Here is a 22,395-nt window from a genome sequence, read left to right on the forward strand (position 1 = left end):
TCAAGGGAAAGTAAAAGTACACATTTGTAAAACTACTTAGTAGAAGTTCCTGAGAAAAACTACTCAATTTCAGTAGTTTGAGTATTTGTAATATGTTACTTTAAACCAATGCGCTTCACCTCCCAAGTCTGGCACTGTTCAGGGTAAGCTACCATGCAAGCCAGTCATGCCGGAAAAGCCATCCATATGGATATAATTATTCAGCGGTTACATCTCATATAGTTTATTTTACACATAAAATGCAGGCATATGTACCCGCGAGCACATATTTCTCGGTTCTCAACAATATACACCAGGGCACATTTTCCCTATGAGTTGCAATTGGCTCGGAAGGTTTATGTAGCCATAACAGTATGTATTGTAAATTTCTTTAAAGGTTAAACATCTCTATCAGTGTGAAATATTTTTTTGCTCTTCAGTGTTTGGACTCTCAATAATGATTTCAAACCACACTGAACTGAACTGAACTTAAACACTAAAAACTGAACTACCCTGATCCAGTTACTATGACCATTTATGTGAAGCTGCTTTGACACAATCTACATTGTAAAAGCGCTATACAAATAAAGCTGAATTTAATTGAATTAAAATTTTTGCTGTGGATCACTGATTAAATGCAATCATTCCTTAAAACGGTAAGCAGAATATATCTGACACAGCCAACTTGTTTCCCCAAAAATGTTTTTTTATTTTTTTTATTGAGGACAGATATTCAGTGAAGCATTTGCCATTCCACTTCCATTCCTGCCTTCTCATGCCTATGTGTTTCTGTAATTACCATTCTTACTTATCTCTGCCCTGCTCTGTAAATGTAATTTCCCTTGTCGCAAATAAGATGGTTTTAATTCTCCTCCACTTCCACGAGTCTGTCTTTCTCTCTTTTTTTCCCAGTCAATTCTGAATGAAGTGGCAGAATTTGAAGCTCAGCCAAAACTCTGAAGGACAGCAGACCTTGAGGAAGAGCGTGCGCCTGCATATTCTCTGCTAAATTCACCAGGGAGTCTTTTGACATTTCCTTTTTTATTAGTCTCAATTATTGATATAAGCTGTGTTTAAAATTCTTTTCAAATGAACTTGCTGTAATGGATACATAATGGGGCTCTGAATAATTGCCTTTGCGAGAACTAATGAATGAAGGAACTTGAGAACTTGGCCATCAAGCGCACACAGTTGGAGTCCACAGGCTCTTTACCTGAGGGTCTGCTTCATATTTAGCATGGGAGCAAAGAGGCTGGGGACATCCTGTTGGTTTCTGCTATTAAAAATGGCATTAGCGGAACATCCATTATAAGGCAATATCACCACAGGAGGCCATGAGACTACAATTAATGTGGCATCATTTGAGGACAATGTGCATCAAAATAACTGTCATTTGAAAAGGAACAAGTGATGGTTGATTTTATCCAAAACTATTTTAAAGTTTGTCTTTTTTTTTTGTATTTTAAAAACATTTTCTTTAACTAAAAGTGTATGAATTGATAGCTTCAAAAAATGAAAATGATATAATTTACTCATCCTCCACTCATTCCAAAACTGAGTTTATTTTCTCTGTTGAGCACAATGAAGATATTTTAAAGAATGTTGGGAACCAATAGTCATGACTTCCTTATTATGTCAGTACTATATACACTCACTGGCCACTTTATTAGGTACACGTATCCAACTGCTTGTTAATGCAAATTTCAGCCAATTACATGGCCGAAACTCAATGCATTTAGGCATGTAGACATGGTCAAGATGATCTGCTGCAGTTCAAACTAAGCATCAGAATGGGAAAGAAAGGTGATTGGGCTGGTCTGAGTATTTCAGAAACTGCTGATCTACTGGGTTTTTTACGCACAACTATCTATAGGGTTTACAGAGAATGGTCCGAAAAAGATAACATATTCATTGAGTGGCAGTTCTGTGCGCGCAAATACCTTGTTGATGCCAGAGGTTAGAGGAGAATGGCCAGACTGGTTCCAGCTGATAGAAAGGAAACATTAACTCAAATAACCACTTGTTACAACAGAGGTATGCAGAAGAGCAACTCTAAATGCACAACATGTCCAACCTTGAGGCGGATGGGCTACAGCAGCAGAAAACCACACTGGGCATATCTCCTGTCAGCTAAGAACACGAAACTGAAGCTAAAATTTGCACAGGCTCACCAAAGATATGGAACAGGAGATTCACTTCATGGATGTGCAGCCAACAAATTTGCAGCAACTACATAATGATATCATGTTAATATGGACCAAAATCTCTGAGGAATATTTCCAGTACCTTGTTGAATCTATGCCACAAAGGATTAAGGCAGTTCTGAAGGCCAAAGGGGGTCCAACTGGGTACCAGTAAGGTGTACTTAATAAAGTGTGTATGTCAATGGCTACCAGTTTTCAGCGTTCTTTAAAATATCTTTTGTGTTCAACAGGAAAAGAAAATCATAAACATTTGAAACCAAAAATAAAAAAAATTAAAACGCAAAGGGATAGTTTACCTTAAAATTGTCAGAATTTACTTTTTTTTTTTTTTGTCATTTTTTAAAGAACATAAGAATATTTAAAGAATGTTGGTAACAGTTTTGTAGGTGCAGTACTTAACTAATCAATTAATTATTACATTGTGTTGTTAATTTGATTTTTTTTAATTGATTGACAGCCATAATTTAGTTTTTTTTAAATAACCCATTTTTTTATAACGCTCCCTTGAAAATCTTAATATTTATCTTAAAAGATTCAGTTAAATAAAAATCAAGCATAAATAATTAATCAGTAATTAAAAGACTAAATTAAATAAGTTACTCATCTAAAGTGATCATATCTGTTCAAAGGGTTTGAAGTAATATGTTTGATTTCTATGGATTCATTTAATTTTAACCTTTATGGACGTTTTGGATCTTTATGGACACTTCTACTCATTTAAGAAACACAATATCTTAATTTTAGTTTTTCAAACATCAACTAAAATCTTATGGATTTTGGTGACCTGACCCTATACAAAACCATTTTAGACCTGATGAAAGTACTTCTTGAGACACTTACATCATCACTGATGCACAGTGAAATCATTTGCATTATTATATTTGCATTACACATAACTCCAGAAGAACATTTGATATCATTGTTAAACACGTTTCTTCTCCTGAAGGAATAAGGATGAGCTCATATTTCTCACGTCCGCATATCTTGAATTCTAAATTATGTTAATTCTCAGTCATGAATCAGTGTCTATGGGCCCGTGATGGTTTTTAGACTATGCTTGTCACTAGTAAGCTGACAGTTCTGAGAAGCTTCAATTTCACTGCAGGACAAACTCCACTGAATGCTACCTATTTGCATGAGAGTTATTCATGCAGTGAAACTGGACACTTTACCCAGCACTTGGTCTTGCATTTAAATGCACATCTACAGTAAGCTTTCCAAGTATATATTTAGTCTCGTTATGATTCAGATGGCTTAATTAGACAAATAAAATATTCTGAGGGATATGTTTGACTTCAGTAAAAGTTTAAACCAATTAGCCTGTCAAACTCCAACTACTTGCATGTTATATACAGATTTATTATGCAGCTCTGTGGAATGCTTACTTCTGATTAGTCAGTAAGAACATTTAAGTATGTTATTCCCAGATTATAACTGCTGAAACTAATAGCCCACATGAAAAATTACTATTACAAATTGCTGAAAAAAAACAGCAAGTTAAGGTATGTTTTAATGCTGGTCTTGCTGATTTCAATGCTGGTTTTGCTGGTCTCAAGCTCAATGGAGACCCGCATTGAAACCAGCAATACCAGCATTGAAATCAGCAAGGCCAGCATCAAAACATACCTTACCAGCATATGCTATTTTTTTCAGCAGGGATACAAATTATTAGTAAATAATAGTGTTTTTGCACCGCACTAGTAAAGCACTTTCTTTACAACTGTTTTGTTAATTGATGCTAAACTGTAGCATTGCAATAGTGAGCTGATAAACTGTAATAAATATTGTACTTTAGCTTAATATACATAGTTGTGGAAAACTAGTTTGTGGGTCATCTGTTTATATACTATACTTGTTATAGCAACTATATAATCAAACAGCAGATTAATTTATGTAATTTACTACCATATCATTCAAAAATACTGTAGTATATACTATTTATTACTATTGTATTTTTTTCACGTGGGAATACAGGCTCATCTGGGTACTGCGAATTATCTGGACTTGGGTAGTACATTCATATCCATCCATAGTTGGCAATGCTTATCTATGACGCCGGTGTTTTTGACTGTTTGGCGCCATCTTGTGACTGAATACATTTGTGTAAGTTGCATTCGACCATTTTTGTTTGTCAGTTTTACGTTTAATTTTAAATTACATTCAATTAAATAGCTGGTAAATTGTAAATACGGCTCTATGTTTTGTGTATAGCTAAGTTTTTTTGCAAGTAGACGTGTAATGAGCAGGATAATGTACATCCAGCTGCTTGTTTTCATAAAAAAAAGCCCTTCAATCTTCATTTCAGGCTGCTGCTGCTAAGCCTGTTGATGTTTATCCTGAGAGAACAATGCTATATGCACAGCTAGCTTGATAAACTTCCAGTGAAAGGCTTATGTGACTATTTTCAATTTCATATGGTTCCAGCGGGGTGTCCAAACTTTGGAAGCCAGTTTCCTGCATATTTTAGTCCCAACCCCAATTAAACACACCTGAACCAGCTAATCAAGCTCTTTCTAGGTAGAAACTTTCAGGCAGGTGCCTGAAGCAGCAGGAGGCTAGTGGAAAAACTCCATTGAAAATACTTTGGTAAATTAATTTCCATATTTTAAAGACTTGGCACAGAAAAATATAATTTAATGCAGTGCATTTTGTTTGGTCTGATACCCACTTTATATTGTATCTCAGCCAGGCTGTGATGATCACTGTTTTTTAAAGAAATTAGCTTTAAATGCTGCTATTTTTGTATGGGATGACAATTCACCGGAAGCCCCAGGACTGGCCGACTGAAATTAAACATCTGTGTACATATGTCCCATACTAGCCTAGATGTACATCATTACCAGGTTACATATGATGGTACAATAACTATATTTCATCATGTACAGTATCTTTAAATGTAAAACTGACACGAAACATTGCAGAAAAACCCAAAAATGTCAATAAAAAACAAAGCTGACACCCAAAAGAACTGGGCATTGACTTTAACAATGAGCATTTGCTGTTTTATTCATGTTTGCAAATTAAAATAGAATAAATTAACACTTTTTTTTTCTAAAAATATACAAAAATACTGTAAAACTTTCCTAGAAAGCCTCAACACAGTAGTATTGCCATGTACCGCATACTATAATAAGCACAGTGGTCTATCTATAATTGAGAACCAATGAAGATGAAACTCTTCTGTGTTGGGATATTTCCACATTCCAGACAATGACATTCAGTCTTTTCCTGGATTTCTGAACAATACACTGTACTCAATTAAGCATATAGAGTAGCCAGCAAATGCACACTCTCGCTCACATTCATGTCACTTTTATAGATGATTTAGGCTCTGATATACACACACATACACACAAGCATCATGGAGGCAACATAGGCCTGTGAAGATGTTGAAAGGGTGGAGAGAAGAACAACTTGAAGCATCTGCTCACAGTTCAGTGATCCTCTGAGCAGCACAGGAATCTGGTAAATATGGCCACTTAAAGTTTATAGTACATTGCTGATTGAGACAATTACACACTATTATCTACAATCATGTCACAGAACCACCAACATTATTTAGAATATGCATTCACTGACATCTGATATCACTGGAGGTCTTGGGTTAAAAGTGTCTGATGGTGTATTCTTGTCTGCTACATCAACACTGAACAGATATTTCAGAGGACTTTCTTTGCCTTTCTCACTCTCCAGCCCCTGCATATGGAATGCATAGCATGACTCGTGGATGTCTTAACCATCCTCATGCAAAACAAATCCAATTTTGTTACATAATGGTGTGAATCAGCTGATAAAAGTCTACTTTTGAACCATTTACTGCCATGGCTGTTTGGATTTCAGGGTTCCCACACTTTCTGACCAATGAATTTACATGGTTATTTATGGAGTGTCACACGTGACAGGCAGAAAACCTTAAAAATACAAATTTGTTCCCTCAACTTACTAGGACAGCAGCATGTTTACTAACATGTCACCTCATTTTAAGTAAATTGGGTGCATGATATATCAATTTGTTCCTTAATATTACCAAAATGTGGCCACATTGTAACCATTAATTGCTTTGCTGTAGGCTGCTTAAATTACATCATAATATGGGATCAAATTAGTAGAATGTGACAATTTATTAAAACTAAATTGTCATTGCTATGATTTACAACATGAAAACAAATTATTATTATTATTCCCCAGAATATCACGTGTAGGACTTCCTAGTATGACAATTAGACTACTTCTCCAGTCATTTGTGAGTTTTTATAGAGACTAGTCATTTTTTTAAATGATTTTATAGTAATATTTGGGCAAATAAAAACAATATTTCCACTATTATGCCTGATTCATGTCTGGAAATCATACTTTTGAAATTCCCCGATGTTTCCAGGACCGTGGGAACCCTGTGTTTGTGGATCTCGGAAAACACACCAGTAATATCAGTCTTTAAAAAAAAGACAACGAAAGTCAAAAGAACGGGAAAAGCGTTGTGATTAACAGCTCACTCGGCTGGGTTGTTGCTTACAAACAAAGTCCGTCATGAAATCGAACTCGTTCTGTCCAAGCCAGAGCTCTGGCAGCTCCTTTATTCGGTCCAAGCCCATTTCTATCACCAGTGACATCAAGACCTCCTCGTCAATAAAATCTGTGTCGATAACGTTGGGGGGCAGCATTGCTGCAGGCATGTGGTGGCCAGGCAAAGGAACCCCAGACGTGTTCTGCTTAGCGATACTGTCTCGGAACTGCTGTCCTGTCCCGTTTAACTGGTGACTGGCGGGGTGTAGTTCGTGCATGTAATGGTGATGATGGGAAGGATGAGTGTGGTGACCGTAGTAAGGCGTGTTGAGCTTCTGCAACTGCATGCTTGCAGCGAGCTGCTGCCCTTGTCCGACAAACTGTGAGTTAAAGCGGGCAGGCAAGTTTCCATTGGGGATTCCTCCGTTTATATTATTCCCAGTGGCCATGGAATGCCGGATCCCGTTATTTGCGTTTATATTCCCTCCCGCGTAATGCATGTGATCTCCCATGATAACGTTATAATGCTGCTGCTGCGGAAGCGCGTTGGAGAACTGTCCCATTCCCATCCTGCGCGCGGAGTGCTGATGTCCGTTCACAGCATCTGGGAAACGACCATGGTTCATTGCCATCATGCGGTCTACCATTCCCCTGGAAAACAGTTTGCAAAAGTTAATACGTGCAAAACACGACGTGCAGATATGTTCCCGAAGGATTTGCTTTCGAAATAGTTCAACAATGAACAAAAGCCTTTTTTGCAGTGTGCACAATTAAACACACGTATCTGACTGTGGCATGAACATTCATAAGCAGGCTAAACTTTGTAACCTTTACCTCTCCGCTAAAATCTGCTGAGTGCGTTGCACCGCAGTCGGCAAAAGGAAAAAGTAACTGACAATCCCAGAGATGAAAGAGTTTACAATCCCTCCTAATCCAAGTCAACAAGAAGCGTATGCTCTCCAAACGCAGACCGCATTTAGCGCCAGCCTCCGCATCAAAAACATTACGAAAAAAACTGCTGCATGCTTCTCGGTCAGCACTCATATACAATCAAGCCAGGGGCGGAGCAAAGCCAACCTTCAATCTGACTACACTCAAGCCTGTGGCAAGCCGCTTTGTCACGTAGGCATACCAGTTTCACTAGTAATCAGTAATCGTTCACAGTGGGTAGCATCGAGAGCTACAGTACCCTCTGATGATCTAGCGGTTAGTAATGCTCATTCCTAATAGGCTATTTATAGGCTGAATTGACCTTAAAGTAATTTTATTAGGGGCCATTTAGACATTTTAGTGAATATTTTCAGCTGTGTAAAACTTTATATCTGGACGTGAAAAAAATGAAGTAGCCTAAATAAAAATAGGTAGAGTTGGAATTAACTAAACGGAAATTTAATGAGTAGCCTAATATCTAATAAATATGTAGCCTACATCATGTCTAAAGTTGGACGCACACGAGATGAATGATCATGAACTGAAGAGCTGAAGGGGAGGTTGAAAGACGATCGCGAACTGAAGAGTAGGGGCAGGGGTGTAGTGGCCATTTATAAAAGTGGGGGGACAGCTGTATAAAATTCAAAGGTTTACATACCTAATCACCTGTTTCTAAATGGTTTGTCTCTAAAAGTGCGGGGGACGTATCCCCCTCGTCCCCCCGGTTGCTACACCCCTGAGTGGGGGGCACTTTTTATTCAAAAGAAACCCTTTTGTGCCCTACCTGTGAATGGAAAGTTAAAAGGATCACACACCAGATGCGAACATTCAACGCAATCTTATGACAGTTTATAACTTTTTGATTTTGTGGCTAATTCTTATGAATTCTTATGATCTGATTCGTACAATTTAGTATGATTTGCTCATCACCCAATGACGGTTAGGGGTGGGGTTGGGTGCCACACCTCCTTTTTAAAATTGTACATTTTCGTACGACTAAACTTGTACGAATTAGCCACTAAACTGACGAAATGTAAAATACTTACGTCTCCTCGCGAGATCAGGCAGGCACATTCGCATGTTATTTAAAATGAAACTATTCAAATGGCGCTCTGTGGCATGATATAAGGCCCCGTTTACACTAATGCGTTTTAGTTTGAAAACGCATAAGTTTTGCTACGGTTACGCCATCCGTCAACACTACGCCGGAGTTCTCGAGCGCCGAAAACGGAGCGTTTCGAAAACGCTGGAGAGGCCGTTTTCATTCTGAAACGCTGCTGCTCCATCTCAGTGTGGATGGGGAAAGATGAAGTGTCCTGAGCTAGTGTGTGTACTGTTATAGAAATCCATGTTTAGAATTCTTAAATGTGTGGCGCTGCGTGGTTGTTGCTAGAAGTAGCCGGGTCCATCATGTTTTAGGGTCTAATTGTAACAATTCCATTGTGTTATGAGAAAATGCAGCGCGTTTAGTAAATTGTTGTGTTATGAGAAAATGCAGCGCGTTTTTGTAAAACGTTTTTGTTGTGAGAAAATGCAGCTCATTTTATAAATTGTTTGCATTGTGTGAAAATGCAGTGCATATTTTAAATGTGTTTGTGTTGTGAGGATTTGCAGCACTTGTGCTGTCAAACTGATGAAGATCTTTTTTTAATTTGCTACCGTTTTTTGTAATTGCATGTGTTTTCTTAAATTGCCGCACATTAAGATCTCTCGGCCACCGTAAATTATAAAATCCCTGGCGCTTTGCGAAAACCACATGAGAGGCTAGACAAATCCTCCAGTTGTCATTTACAATATAATAAAAAGTACATTCACTTTTTGACACCTTTTTTGTGTTTTAAATTAAAAACTATTGCAATATGTTTGACAAGAGAGAAGTTTAGTTTTCATATAAATGGCAGGTTTAATTTACTAAATTGCTTCCATTTTTTTCAAGAACTTTCTGAGTGAAATTGTTTCAAGAGTAATTGTTTTGAAGTGTTTGTTCAATAGGATGAATGTTAAGGCAGCTTGCCGCAAAAGTCTGGATCTGGGCTCGTGCAAAACGTGGAGCTGAAGCGCGCGACCAATCGCCTTCCGCGCGCATGGAGCAACACCGCTGCACACATTACCTCATTGCGGCTATTTCTGTTCACGGCAAGAGTGAGCAAAACATGGAATCACATTTCACAGGTTTTTAAAGGCAGTGTGCGTGCTCAAACCTCTATTAACGCCATACACTGATTGAGATAAACATGACCAGTGACAGTGTCACACATTAGTTTTTTCATGCACGTGTAATTTATACCAACACTTAGCAGTTGTGCTGAGTTACAAATTTAAACAGTGAAAGTTATTGATTAAAGTCATCTTTAAAAAGTAGGGTCTATGTGCTTTCCAGACATTTACTAAATTATTTGTGTGTTCACGCTGTAACCTGAACACAAATGTGAAGTGTCAGTTTTGTCCACAGTCAAACTTAAGCGCATAAAACAGCACGGAAAAATGAGCAGCAATTAAATCCCAGGAGTGCTGATAAGACGTGTCTGTCTGCACTGCTGCCAACTAAATCTTCACGTTCTGCACGTCCAAACCAATACGCCTGCTGAGAGACAGTTGACAGCGAGTTTGATCTCAAAAAATCATGTAAACAAACCAGAACTCGGAGATATCTAAAATGTTAGGATGTGTATAATCATCCATCACAGAATGTAGTGCTCTGAAAACCTTTCACTGAAGAACAAATGACATTTCATGGTATGTACTGTATGTTAGATGGATATCTTGTCTCATCACATTGTTATTTGAAAAACACAAGAATTATCTAATTTTAGGTTGTAATAAATAAAATGCTGTTCTAATAGATAAGAGTTAAATAATGTTTTTGAAAATAAACTTGAAAAGAGAACCTGCGTGTTTTACATTCAACAGACTAATGATAATGTCAAAATTAATTGCAATCTTGATCCAAGCTTCATGCATTTTAAACATCCCAGCTCTAAATACAAGCCATTCCAGTTCAATTATAATGTATATGTGTTTACAAGAAAGCAGCGCCACTGGTTGATATGATCATTAGTTTAATGGGCCCATTAACACGGTCATTAATTAATCCTATTGTGGCCATCTCTGCAAGCACACGTGTTTGAAAAGTTTGGCATTCAATGTGTGATGTGTGAACAAGTCCATTGTGCACTGAAAAGGGGCTGTTTACCCCCAATTAAATGTCAGTCACTGTTTATTTTTTCAACTCGTTTCAGTTCTATTTTGCTTATCCTCACAACATGAATAAAGATGTTTGAATGAGATATTTCAACTCAATTCACACAATGAGTTTTCGAATGTTCAGATTGGCAATGTAAAAGTTGTTTTTTTTTCAATGCGCATTGGCAAGAGAATCATGACACATTTATTTATGTCGCTTAGTCCAATCATGTTTTCATCCGCTCTGGGGTGATTTTGAGTCTTAATTTGGCTATAACTTTTTTCTGTTTCAGCTAGAAAAATGATTTTTGGTGGCAAATCCAGCCTGATATCATGAGAAAATGTAAGTATTTTACGTATTGCCAGTTTAGTGGCTAATTTGTACGAATTCAGTTCAGTTGTACGAAATTGTACGATTTTACCTAACCCTACCCCTAAACCCAACCGTCATTGGGGGATGAGCAAATCGTACTAAAATGTACGAATTAGCAACTAAATGAAAAAGTTACAAATTGCTGTGAAATTGAGTTGGCAAATCTTATTTTGAAACATATTTTGAGAACATTTTTTGTAAAAAAAAATCCAACGGTACACTCTGGGCAAATTTACTACCCTTTTGTTATATTAGGGATTAAAATATCCACTCAATTAAACTTCTGTAAAAATGCATTAGATCAATATTTCTTTCAAATTTCTTTGCATAAATCTGTTAATCAACCTCAGTTCTGAAAACTACTAAACTGCTCACAAAATGACATGAATTAAACTTTTTATTTGCCAAAATCATAAATTGTCACTTTATTTGCTTAAAAACACACAAAATGAAGTAATTGTGGACTTTTTTAAAAAAACTTTTATCAAAGTCTTAGACGTGTGAAATAACATTCCTTTGATGCATAGTTTTTGATTATTTTTCTTTTTTTTCTTCCTAATTTACAGTTTTTACCACATTGGCTTCCATTATATCCACTTTTTTTGATTGCTAAACAGTGACACCATATAATCATGCATTTTTAAATGTGGGTGGGTTTCCCTGTTGGGAGGAGGTATTTTACTATATACCCTTTAGATAGGCTTGTGTTTAGTTTCTGGATTTTATATAGAGCAACGATCACCGATCTCAGTCCTGGAAGGCTGGTGTCACTGCACTGCAAACTCCACACAGAAACGCCAACTGAGCCGAGGCTTGAACCAGCGACCCAGCAACCTTCTTGCTGTGAGGCGACAGCACTACCTACTGTGCCACTGCTTCGCCCGAGCTCTCAGAACTATATAGAGTAAATTTAAAAAGACTGTGTCTTTATGCACCATCATATGTGGTTGTAATATAAGTCAATGGGGCGAAAACAGCCACCAACAGTAAATTAGGGAGAAAAAATTAAAATCTAACAATGCATCAAAGCCAATGTTGGTACTACACTGTGGTAAAAGGTAAAAAAAAAAATTAGGCCACAAATAATTTTTATATTTATTATTATTTTTTTTTTACCAAATCAGTGACATAATTTGTGGACTTGGCAATTAAAAAAGTAAAAATACGTTAATTTAAAGAAAAAACATTTAGTAGTTGTGAGATAAAAATAAATGAATAAAATAAAGTAAATAAATAAATAATAATAAATAAATCAAATAAATGTATTTTAATAAATATATATGCTGCATTTTTACAGCAGTTTAATTCAGCGATGTTTTCATCCCCAGCATAACAATAGGGTAATAAATTTAAACAGTGCACAAAGGTTAATAAAATCTTTTTTTTTCTTTCATTTTATTTTCTTTAGATTTATACACCCTTTAAATGCTCACAAAAAATACAAAACCAACTAATAATTTGTCAATATCTAGAAAGATGTTTGGACTTTTTGACATGCAAAGCATTTGTATTTTAATCTAGCTGTTGGGAACATTTTGAAACAAAACTTCTGGGGTAACAAAGTTGCATGTTAAGGGGAGAAAATCCTTTTAAATAAAAGAAAAATGTTGATGAACAAAAGTCTTTTAGGTTCGAGCAACAAATGAGGAAAGAATAAACATTTTTGGGTGAACTAACCCTTCAAAACATTGAAAGATTTAAAATAATACTGTTTGAAGAAAAAAAGCCAGAAGTATGATGTTTGATTAAACGTCTATATATAGACAAGCATAATTGTCTGCAAATTAATGGACTGTACTTTATTAAATTGAAGACACTCTCCTAATTATGTCAAATGAGTGAAAGCTTTCCATAGATTTAGCATGCATTGCATGGACACATCCAAATGTTCCTTCAGTTTTAGAGGCTGCTCAGACAATAGCATTCCAAAAGCCGTTTAATCCCAAAGTCATGCCTGAATCAGCCTCAGTAGGGAAACTAACTAATGAGCTTTACACTCTCTAAGCCTTATGTTCGAAGCCTATTGCACATTTGTGTCACAAGAAGACATGCATTGATTCTGGAGCTTTTGTTTTGAAAGCAGATGTAACATGCTGGTTGTTTCAATAGATCCTTTTCCTGTTTATTGGTTCTAATTTATTGCTTTAACCTTGGAAAAAAACACTGTCTTAAATTAGACATGCTGTAAAAATGATATTCTGCAATCTCCTCTCTGACCAATAAAACAGTCAGGGGCCATATGATTTTATTTTAGAGAACTGGGTTTATTATGGATAGTAAATTACAGATAAATTGTTGCCTGTGCTATGCATCAGAATGTTATGGTTTAACTTGACGATCTTGAGGATATTTATGTCATGTTGGATCATATATTTCACCCTTCAGTGAAGAACATCATGTGGAATCATATAAAATGGGGGTTTATTGCACAAAGGTGGAACCTTTGTAGCGACAGCATTCTAGTTTTATACATTTTTGGCTATTCATATACACTACCTGACAAAAGTCTTATGGTTGATCCCAGCTGTAAGAGTTCCAAATAATAACTTGACTTCTAATTGATAATTTGGAAAAGTGGCAGAGGTTAGATTTTTCTGCTGAATCATCTGTTGAACTGCATCTCAATCATCACAAATACTGCAAAAGTCCTATTGGAACCGGAATGGACCCAATATTCTCATAGAAATCAATCAAGTTTGGTTTTCAAATCATGGTTTGAGGTTACATTCAATATAGAAGCATGCGAGAGATCTGCAGAGTGTATGCCAACATCAATAGTCTGAGGTATCAAGACATTTGTGCTGCCCATTACATTACAAACAGCAGGATAGCGCTCCTTCTCATCAAAGTTCCTGAAAGCAAAGAAGGTAAAGATGTTCTATCCTGCAGGAACGCTTTCTTTGCCATTCCACATGACTTTATCAATAAGTTATTTGAGTCATTGGAGAGATGTATGAATGCAGTCCATCCAACCTCATGGGAGTCATACACAATATTACTTTCTATTATTACTATTATTATGGATTAATAAATCCATATCAAACAGTTCCGTAAAAGTCATATCTTGTCTTTAGTTTTGGGCTTAAGCACGCTTTGCTCTCACACTACAAGCGTACGGCGCCAAAGCTCAAGTGAACCGCACTCTGGCACACCTCTTCCAACTGGGCCAGGGCCCGCCAAGTGAACCGTGCCTGAGCCCGATTCAGAACACTCACACTTCTCAAACGATCCGGGAAAAGGGCTTGGGCACGGTTCGGATAGCATAGTGTGAGTTGGCACACCTTACTGTCCAATTTGAATTAAAAATCGAAGCATGATCATATTTTATTTTGATAAAATAGGCGTAATCTAGAGACATATTCAACTAGAAGTCAAGTTATTACTTGTTGTTCCTAAAACTTATGGCAACAAGACTTTAGTCAGGTAGTGTACATTTTACAAGTTTGAAAACTGTAAAATGGATTTTTAGGTATGCATGCAAAACTCTTTCATTATTTACAACAATATTGTCATGTTGATATACACCTAAAATACTTTCTCAGCCAAGAGAACTTATCACTTGATGTTTATACACTTGTGTCATGTGCATTGCAGTTTACCATTTTCAGAACTGAAACTGTCAATAACAATCTAGGCTCGGGGCATGTGAATGATAATGACAAGTTAAATAACAACTGAAAACTGAAAGCATAACAGCAACACATGTAACAACCCTGTGTTCCTTATCTTATCACTCTGAGTCACTTTCAGTCTCTGCTGTTTACACGTATTTGTGCATGTGCACAGTCATGCATGCCTTGTACAGGCGTTTAGCATCTGCTGATTAGAAAAACCCAAGGATGTTAGGTTAGATGAGTAGTTTTAGCACGCAGCCTAAATCTTTAAGCTGCCTTTCAATTAATTTTTGACCATTTTTAAATTAAAGATATTGTTGTATGTTCTGTTAGATATTATTACACATGTGAAACACAATTTTATAAAACAGTTTTAAGCTTTTAAGTTTTCTTTAAAAAATAAAAATAAATAAATAAACTAATAGTACATTTAGGGGGGCACGGTGGGTAGCGATGTCGCCTCACAGCAAGAAGGTTGCTGGTTCGAGCCTCAGCTGGGTCAGTTGTCATTTCTGTATGAAGTTTGCATGTTCTCCCTGTGTTCGCGTGGGTTTCCTTTAGGTGCTCTGGTTCCCCCACAAGTCCAAAGACATGCGCTATAGGTGAATTGAATAAGCTAAATTGTCCATTGCAGCTGGAAGGCCATCCGCTGCGTAAAACTTGTGCTGGATAAGTTGTTGGTTCATTCCTTTGTGGCGAACCATGAATAATAAAGGGATTAAGCCAAAAAGAAAATGAATGAATGAATGAATAAAACATTTGAGAAAATTCACATTTTTGCAACATTCTTAAACATTTTTTTTATTTAATTAAATCACTTGGGAATTAAATTTGCATGCAACCCAATTAAATGTGCAATCTTTGTGTATTATTGTTTTCATAACACATACTATTAAATTAAAAGAACAGTAAATCCCTTTCCTTCTCATTCTTTCTTTCCCTTTTCACCTTGGAAAAAACGTTACTTTACAAATAGAAAAAAAAAAACAAAATGCTTGTGCTTTGTTTGGAGAAGAATCAAAGAATCAAAACAGGCGAATCAATCAATTAAACGAATCACTCGCTTGAGTCGGTTCTTTTTAGTGATTCGGTCGAATGATCTGAATCGCTTGGTAATTTAATTCGAATCATTTCACAGGCCACGTGATTAATCGTTGGAGTGGCATTTCCGTTTGTGCAGTGAAGAAATGAGTTACAAGTAATAAATAAAAAGCGGCTTTTGTTAGATTTCTTTTAACCTACAATCTACTGAAATTAAACCCGTTGTTATCCTGCGACGAAGATCGAAATGAACACCCGACGGTGCATCTAGTGAACAACTTTGAAGGTAAACACCCTTTTCAACAAACCTGTGTCATTAAAGTAACACAAAACACCACATGATTACAAAACATTAACATTACCATGATTTTGACACAACACATTGCATTTTTGAAGGCAAATATGGGAGTCGTATGAATTGTGTTAATGTATCAAAGTACTGTGGTATCTTAGGTTATCTATTATAGTGTGGTCATTGCAGTATTTATGAAATGTGCCTAGTATGTTATTTACATCTAGTTTCATTTGTTTATCATATTCACAAAGTGTTGCTTTTTAAACAGCCATTACAAAACAGCAGCAAAAAGAATGTTGCCTTATTTAATATTTTTATAATGTCTTTGTGAGTTTATTGTTTAAAATATCATCGTGTTCATATTTTGCACTGGCATTGGCAGTATACTTTTCACAATTTGTTTTGGAAAGATGTTGTAGATTGATAAAGCACAAAGATTCACTTTCAACATCTTTCCTGGACATTTCTTAAATCCCAGTGTTTCACAATGCAACCTAGATGAGCAAGCAGGTCAAACGAAGGTGAGAATAAGCCTGATTTTTATGGGTCAGTCTGCTCTAGCGCTTTAAACATGTATCAGCCTGCTGTTACACGTAATGTCTGACATTTTTTTATGGTATGAAGTGTCTGTCTGGTGAATAGACATTGACCCATTTCTTTCCCTCTGTTCTCTTCTTTCTTTCTTTCTTTCTTTCTTTCTTTCTTTCTTTCTTTCTTTCTTTCTTTCTTTCTTTCTGACAATATAAGTCAGATTTATTTTTTTGAAATACACTATAGTTTTATAAATGCTTTGTCGTGTGTTTTTAAGTTCACCTTTTATTTTCTGCACTCTGAAAGGTAAAAGTTGGACGGTCAAAGAAATTATGTTGGGCTCATCTTATCAAGCAGATTGGATTCCTTATTTAACTATAAGGTTTGGTTTACAATAGTAACTTCTCTTTCACCTTATACATGAAGTATTATTGGCAGATTAGTCCTGTAAAACTGTAAATAACATAAACTTATCGTTATTAATGTCTGTGAGTTTACATGATATTTTCCTTAATTTTTAGTGAATTTGTTTGTCATTAAAGCATTATGCTGTTTTTAATTTGTAGTAGCTTTTGTATTTTAATAGTTTAATTGTCTAAATTTGAACTTGTTTAGCAAGTGTAATTAGCTGGTATTTATCGAGTTTCCACCATAAGAGATCTCTGTCATAGCTGAATGGCATTATGGCCGACTCCATGACCTGCCCATAAACAAACAGGTTACAGCTCTGAGAACTTTTTAATATCATATCCAATGTAATTATTCATTCATTTTCCTTTGGCTTAGTCCTTTTATTCATCAAGGGTTGCCACAGCGGAATGAACAGCCAACTTATCCAGTGAATATGTTTTACAGAGCGGATGCCTTTCCAGCTGTAACCCAGCACTGGGAAACACTTATTTACACACGTACTCAACAGCCAATTTAGTCTATCCAATTCACCTATAGAGCATGTCTTTGGACTGCGGGGGAAACCGGAGCACTCAGAGGAAACCCGCACGAACACGGGAAGAACATGCAAACTCCACACAGAAATGCCAACTTGTCCACCTTCTTGCTGTAAGGTGACAGTGCTAACAACTGAGCCACCGTGTTGCCCCCAATGTAATTATACTCCGTATATTTCTGAATATTTTAATATATATTTTTAATTCAAATACAAACTTAACACAAGTACAGAGTAACACAAAAAACTAGCCAATATTGAAGTAACCCACAAAAAATTACCCAACATGGTCATACTACTTGGGTTAAACATGCACGCGCATTGCTTTTTGGTTTTATATGCGCAATGAGTATATAGGCGTAATGTGTGTGTTTATATATTTCTTAACTCTATACAACTAAACCCAACAGTACTGTATGATTTGTAAGCATTTTGAATTACGAAGGCACAGGGCATGTCATCATAAATCCCCTCAACACTGTATCGAATTAATACCTACAGTAGGTCATACATGTCATTTATATAAATTTGGTAACTCCTCGTAAAATTCAACACAAACACATGCAGTGTTTTACATTTCTAAAGTTACAAAGCAATAAACATATTCATGTATTTTTATTTTTAAATTATTGTTTGTGCATCTATAGTAAGTAGTTATTTCTATTTATCTGTTAAGCAGAAGATTTTCTCTACTAAAATGGCTGTGGTCAGCTCAGGGTCACTTCAGGATGGGATAAGGTCGAAGGTTAATTTGCTGTAAGGACTTTCCATTTCCTACTACAAATATGAACACTGGTGTGATGAACTTTAAGTCGTGTTGGAGGTAAGACATTTCGTTTCTGTTTTCAGATTCTGCCATCACATTAGAGAGGGTATGCCACACTTTGGCTTTGCCATTGCTTGACATGTCTGTCAATATTCTCAAATGATTCATCTGCAGTGTCATCCAAGTGTATTGATTTTTTTTACTGACGTGCAAAGCAATTTGCCAGCACAGTTTTTCTAGCACAGAATACATTTGACAATGACACATTTCATTTGGTCATGCCTTTTTTTTTTAAAGAAATTTTTGTGTTAACCAGTGTATTGTTCCAATTGACTACCCCTTCATTATGTTAAAGTGGCTGTTTTTGGCTTAATGACTACTAGCATAACGATGCTTTTTGATTACAAAGCCATGACACCATATAGTTATGCATTCTTGACTGGTTTTCCCTGTTTGGTAGAGGTATAAAATGTCATTTTTACTTTTAGTCATCAGTTTTCACCATTAACCCTTTATATAGGCCTGTGCAAAAAAAAAAAACCTTTCCGACTTTTATAGAGTAAAACAACAAATTTTAATGTGTGTCCATAAATACACTACTATGTTGTGAGAGCTGAGGTGCATATTTAGATTTTCTCAGACATAATAAGGCAAGCATGCAACGGTCTGAATAAATCACATAAATAGATGCATGAACATTTTAGGATTGCTTGCTTCATTTGCACGTCAAATTCGATTCATTAGCGCATCAAATTCACTTCACCATAGACACAGATTCGCATCATAGGGAGGGCTTCTGTCTGCCTGGTGACTTTAGCTTCATTGTTAAATGCCTAACATGGATTTTAATGAGAGAGTAGCTGTGTTTTATGTGCTTTAGAAAGGCTGAAAAACAGCGTAGATTTGTTTGGCGCTGTTTCAGAGTCCACTAGATCCTTTCTGAGGTCTACCCAGCTCTGTGAGTTCATCAACTTCCCCAGAAACTATATCTGGATGATGGAGGTTTGCAGCAGTGCTTCAGACTGAGTCAAGCCCAGTTTGATGAGCTGCTGTCCAATGTTGGTAAGAGGATTTCCCCTCGGCACACCAACAACCTAATCACGCCCCTATAAGAGCAAGCTCCCAATTGGTTAACGTGGCACAAATATCCGCTGAAGTTCAGATATTCCAACTCAAGCAATTTGTGCGTCAAATGTGCAAAACGCTCAACTCAAGCAGCTTCATTTGCAAGAACGGCATCATTTGCGCAGCAGAATGTCTATTGGTGTCTTTGCATTGGCTGAACATGTAAATCACTTGCTATTGACTCACATCTGTGTCTGTTGTGAACGCAGTGTTACATTCACACTGTGTAAAGTGTGACACCATATTAAAAAAAGAAACAAAGTTTTTTTTTGCACTGGAATTGTTGATCAACAGTAAAAATTAGCAAATTTTAACAAAAATGGGAAAACCTGCAACAATTAAATATGCATGATAATATGGTGTCATGGCTTTGCAATTATGTCATTATAATGCAAGTTAATGGGGCAAAAACAGCCACCAACTTGATGACAGGGTAGTAAATTTGTATAAAGTTTGAGTTTTTGAAAACTTTCATAACATTTTCTCAAAAATATGGTAAAATAATGACACATTTGCTAAAACAGAGGAGGTTGTGGCCAATTTAAGACTCAAAAGACCCCCGCTTACACTGCCCGTTAAATGTGACCCAATTCTGAGTTTTTGCTCATATGTGACAGATTGTGCGCGAACACGAAAAAAAACAACAACATATGCATTCAGATACTCTGAAATCTGTTTCAGGCCTCCTTCATATGTGGAAATAAATAAGATATAAATCAGATTATTGACAATGTGGCTATCATGTAAACGGGCAAATCGGATTTACTGAGGCATTCCGTTTTGTTCGTCATTAAACTTGTGACAATGCGGTACTTCTCCGCGGTTTAATGACGTAGAAGGAAGAGCGTGTGTGCTTATCCTTATATTTCGGAACCAATGCTCCTCATCAAAGCCCATCACAATTTGCTCCCACCAGACCTAAGATCTCTCTCGTACCCAAAAATTCTTCTGAAAGGTGGAGGACACCATATTTAAACCGTAGGCGCAAGCTGCGATGACTGCCCTTTCCCTCCTCCGCCGCCTCAATCATTTTAAAGTTGGGCGAACTTCGCATATTTGCAGAGCTAAATGCAAGACAATTTCTTCAATCGTGGCTAGTGCGGCACAGATGCTAGAACCTGCCTTTACGCATATGCGACGTCGTCAATTATATGGCAAGTATAAGCACATGAATTAGATATGGGTCACAATTAAAAGAATGTCGGACGAGCAAAAATAAAAAAAAATCTGATATAGACAACAATTCAGAATTAGGCATCGTGACTTAACAGTGTAAACGTGGACAAAATCACCCCGAGAGTTGATGAAAACATTCCGAACAGTACACAAGGGTTAAGCACCAGTTTTGACTTTTTTGTTTTGTTTTATATGATTGTCATGGAAAATTAGTTTTAAACTGCTGGTTTATATCTCTGGATGTTCAAATATCTTTGATTTCAGTTTAGTTTTTATGCATCCAGAAGGTGTTTCTTTTTTATGAGTCTTTTTCCTCTTAACAAGCTGCTTCAAGGTGGTCTGGAAGATGATTCCCGTGCAGGAATGTGTCTGTGAGCGCCATATTCCAGCCATCCCGGTTCTCAACCCTTCATTTGTTCATTTTGCATAGACAGGATGTTTACAGACTTTAAAGCCAATTTTCGACAAAGTCGCAATAAATCAATGCATTTAGCCTTTTAAGTGGTGTGTGTAAGCATGGCAGATGTGGGGATAAGTTCAGTCAATTAGAAAGTGCTGAGGCATGAGGCAACTTTTGCAACAATTACGCCTCCACAGTTCATCAAGGTTCCCATTGATTTATGGAGTTGCAAGTGTTGTTGTTGTTTCCAGCTTGTCTGTGAGGTCAGAGCAGGCCTGCTTTAGCAGTTCAGATACCCATGTCTGATGGCGAATATAGATCTAATCTGGCTGTATTTGCATGAAGTGCTTATTTGAGTCACTAGTTACATTCCGCTAGCCGCAGTTTCCTCAGGCAAAGCTGTAAAACTGTTTTCCGCTGTCTCAATTAACTGGCGGATATTTTCAAGGCTCGGATACCGAAACATGAGCAGACTCATGTTGTACATCTGTAGCATTGCACTTCCTTTGTTACTGTCAAATTAACTTGTTGTAAAACAAAGTAGCTATGGCTGTTCTGACACTTAGTGATAATGTCTTTCTCTTGCACAGAGTAGTCTAATATGTCAAATCTCTTGAAATGTGTTTCTGGTGCTACACCTTTTTTTAAATTGGACTAATAAACATTTGACTACGTTTACGTGGACACCAGTAATCAAATTATTTGCCTTAATCTGAATAAGACAATAATATGATGAAGGTGTTTTGTTTATACAAGTTGCTTTTGGAATGTTCCTTTAAAGATCCTGTTTTACATGTTATACCACACAAATCGATTAATGTCATCTAATCGCCACGCCATCCACTTTTTAATATAATTTCAGATGTTTCATTTGCAATTTTTGTTTTACTTTAATCGCAGTTCGGCAGTTTCACTTTCATTTAGGAACATGTCTTTCATGCCCCTCTGATAAACTGGGGTATTGGATGCGAGTGTGAAGTAGAGCTGCACAATTAATCGAAAAAAGATTGCGATCTCGATTCGACCCCCTAGGCGAACTTAATCCAGCATTTCTACGATTCTGTCAATCATAATCAAGTTCAGGAGAGAAACAAAGGTGGCCACACAAGTCTTCACATTGTTTTACGTACGTTGTTCAGCAACGTGGACATGTCCAAATGGTTGTGAAAGAGTCACGTGCTGTATTTATAAGGTATAATTTACAACAAAAAGGTAATTTCTGTCTTCATGTAATGATGTATTCACGGCCGCAAAATCATACGTGACGTGAGCTGACCATCAGCTGTTACCACAGAGAGAGCGGTCGCCTGTGAATTAAGTCTACTTTAG

The 22,395-nt window shown here is 36.7% G+C and overlaps 2 protein-coding genes and 2 long non-coding RNA genes across 68 annotated transcripts in view; 2 read left to right on the plus strand and 2 right to left on the minus strand.

Moving 5' to 3' along the window:
• The window catches only part of LOC147832289 (uncharacterized), a 60,785-nt gene extending 58,982 nt beyond the window's left edge, over positions 1-1,803 (plus strand). For all 17 annotated transcript variants that reach the window (XR_015518775.1, XR_015518772.1, XR_015518779.1 and 14 more), the window contains one exon: positions 892-1,803. This is a non-coding gene — a long non-coding RNA (uncharacterized LOC147832289). The remainder of the gene's footprint in view (positions 1-891) is intronic.
• The window catches only part of LOC147839401 (uncharacterized), a 251,467-nt gene that overhangs the window by 8,677 nt on the left and 220,395 nt on the right, over positions 1-22,395 (minus strand). The gene's annotated exons all lie outside the window — the stretch shown is intronic.
• cited2 (Cbp/p300 interacting transactivator with ED-rich tail 2) lies at positions 5,172-7,703 on the minus strand. Its single transcript, NM_001006045.1, is given in 2 exon segments — positions 5,172-7,337; positions 7,521-7,703. A coding segment is annotated over 1 exon segment (669 nt). The 5' UTR covers positions 7,334-7,337; positions 7,521-7,703; the 3' UTR covers positions 5,172-6,664.
• gje1a (gap junction protein epsilon 1a) overlaps positions 15,930-22,395 on the plus strand; it is a 372,471-nt gene continuing 366,005 nt past the window's right edge. For 29 of the 49 annotated variants that reach the window (XM_087296768.1, XM_087296772.1, XM_087296771.1 and 26 more), the window contains exon 1: positions 15,930-16,113. The gene's annotated coding sequence lies outside the window, so the exon portion shown is untranslated. Of the gene's footprint in view, positions 16,114-16,959; positions 17,036-18,275; positions 18,423-22,395 lie in introns of all 49 variants that reach the window. The other 20 variants (XR_015517606.1, XR_015517607.1, XR_015517611.1 and 17 more) reach the window with 3 other exon arrangements.

This window comes from Danio rerio, chromosome 20 (genome assembly GCF_052040795.2).
Source record: "Danio rerio strain M-AB ecotype USA chromosome 20, GRCz13ab, whole genome shotgun sequence".
NCBI lineage: Eukaryota > Metazoa > Chordata > Actinopteri > Cypriniformes > Danionidae > Danio > Danio rerio.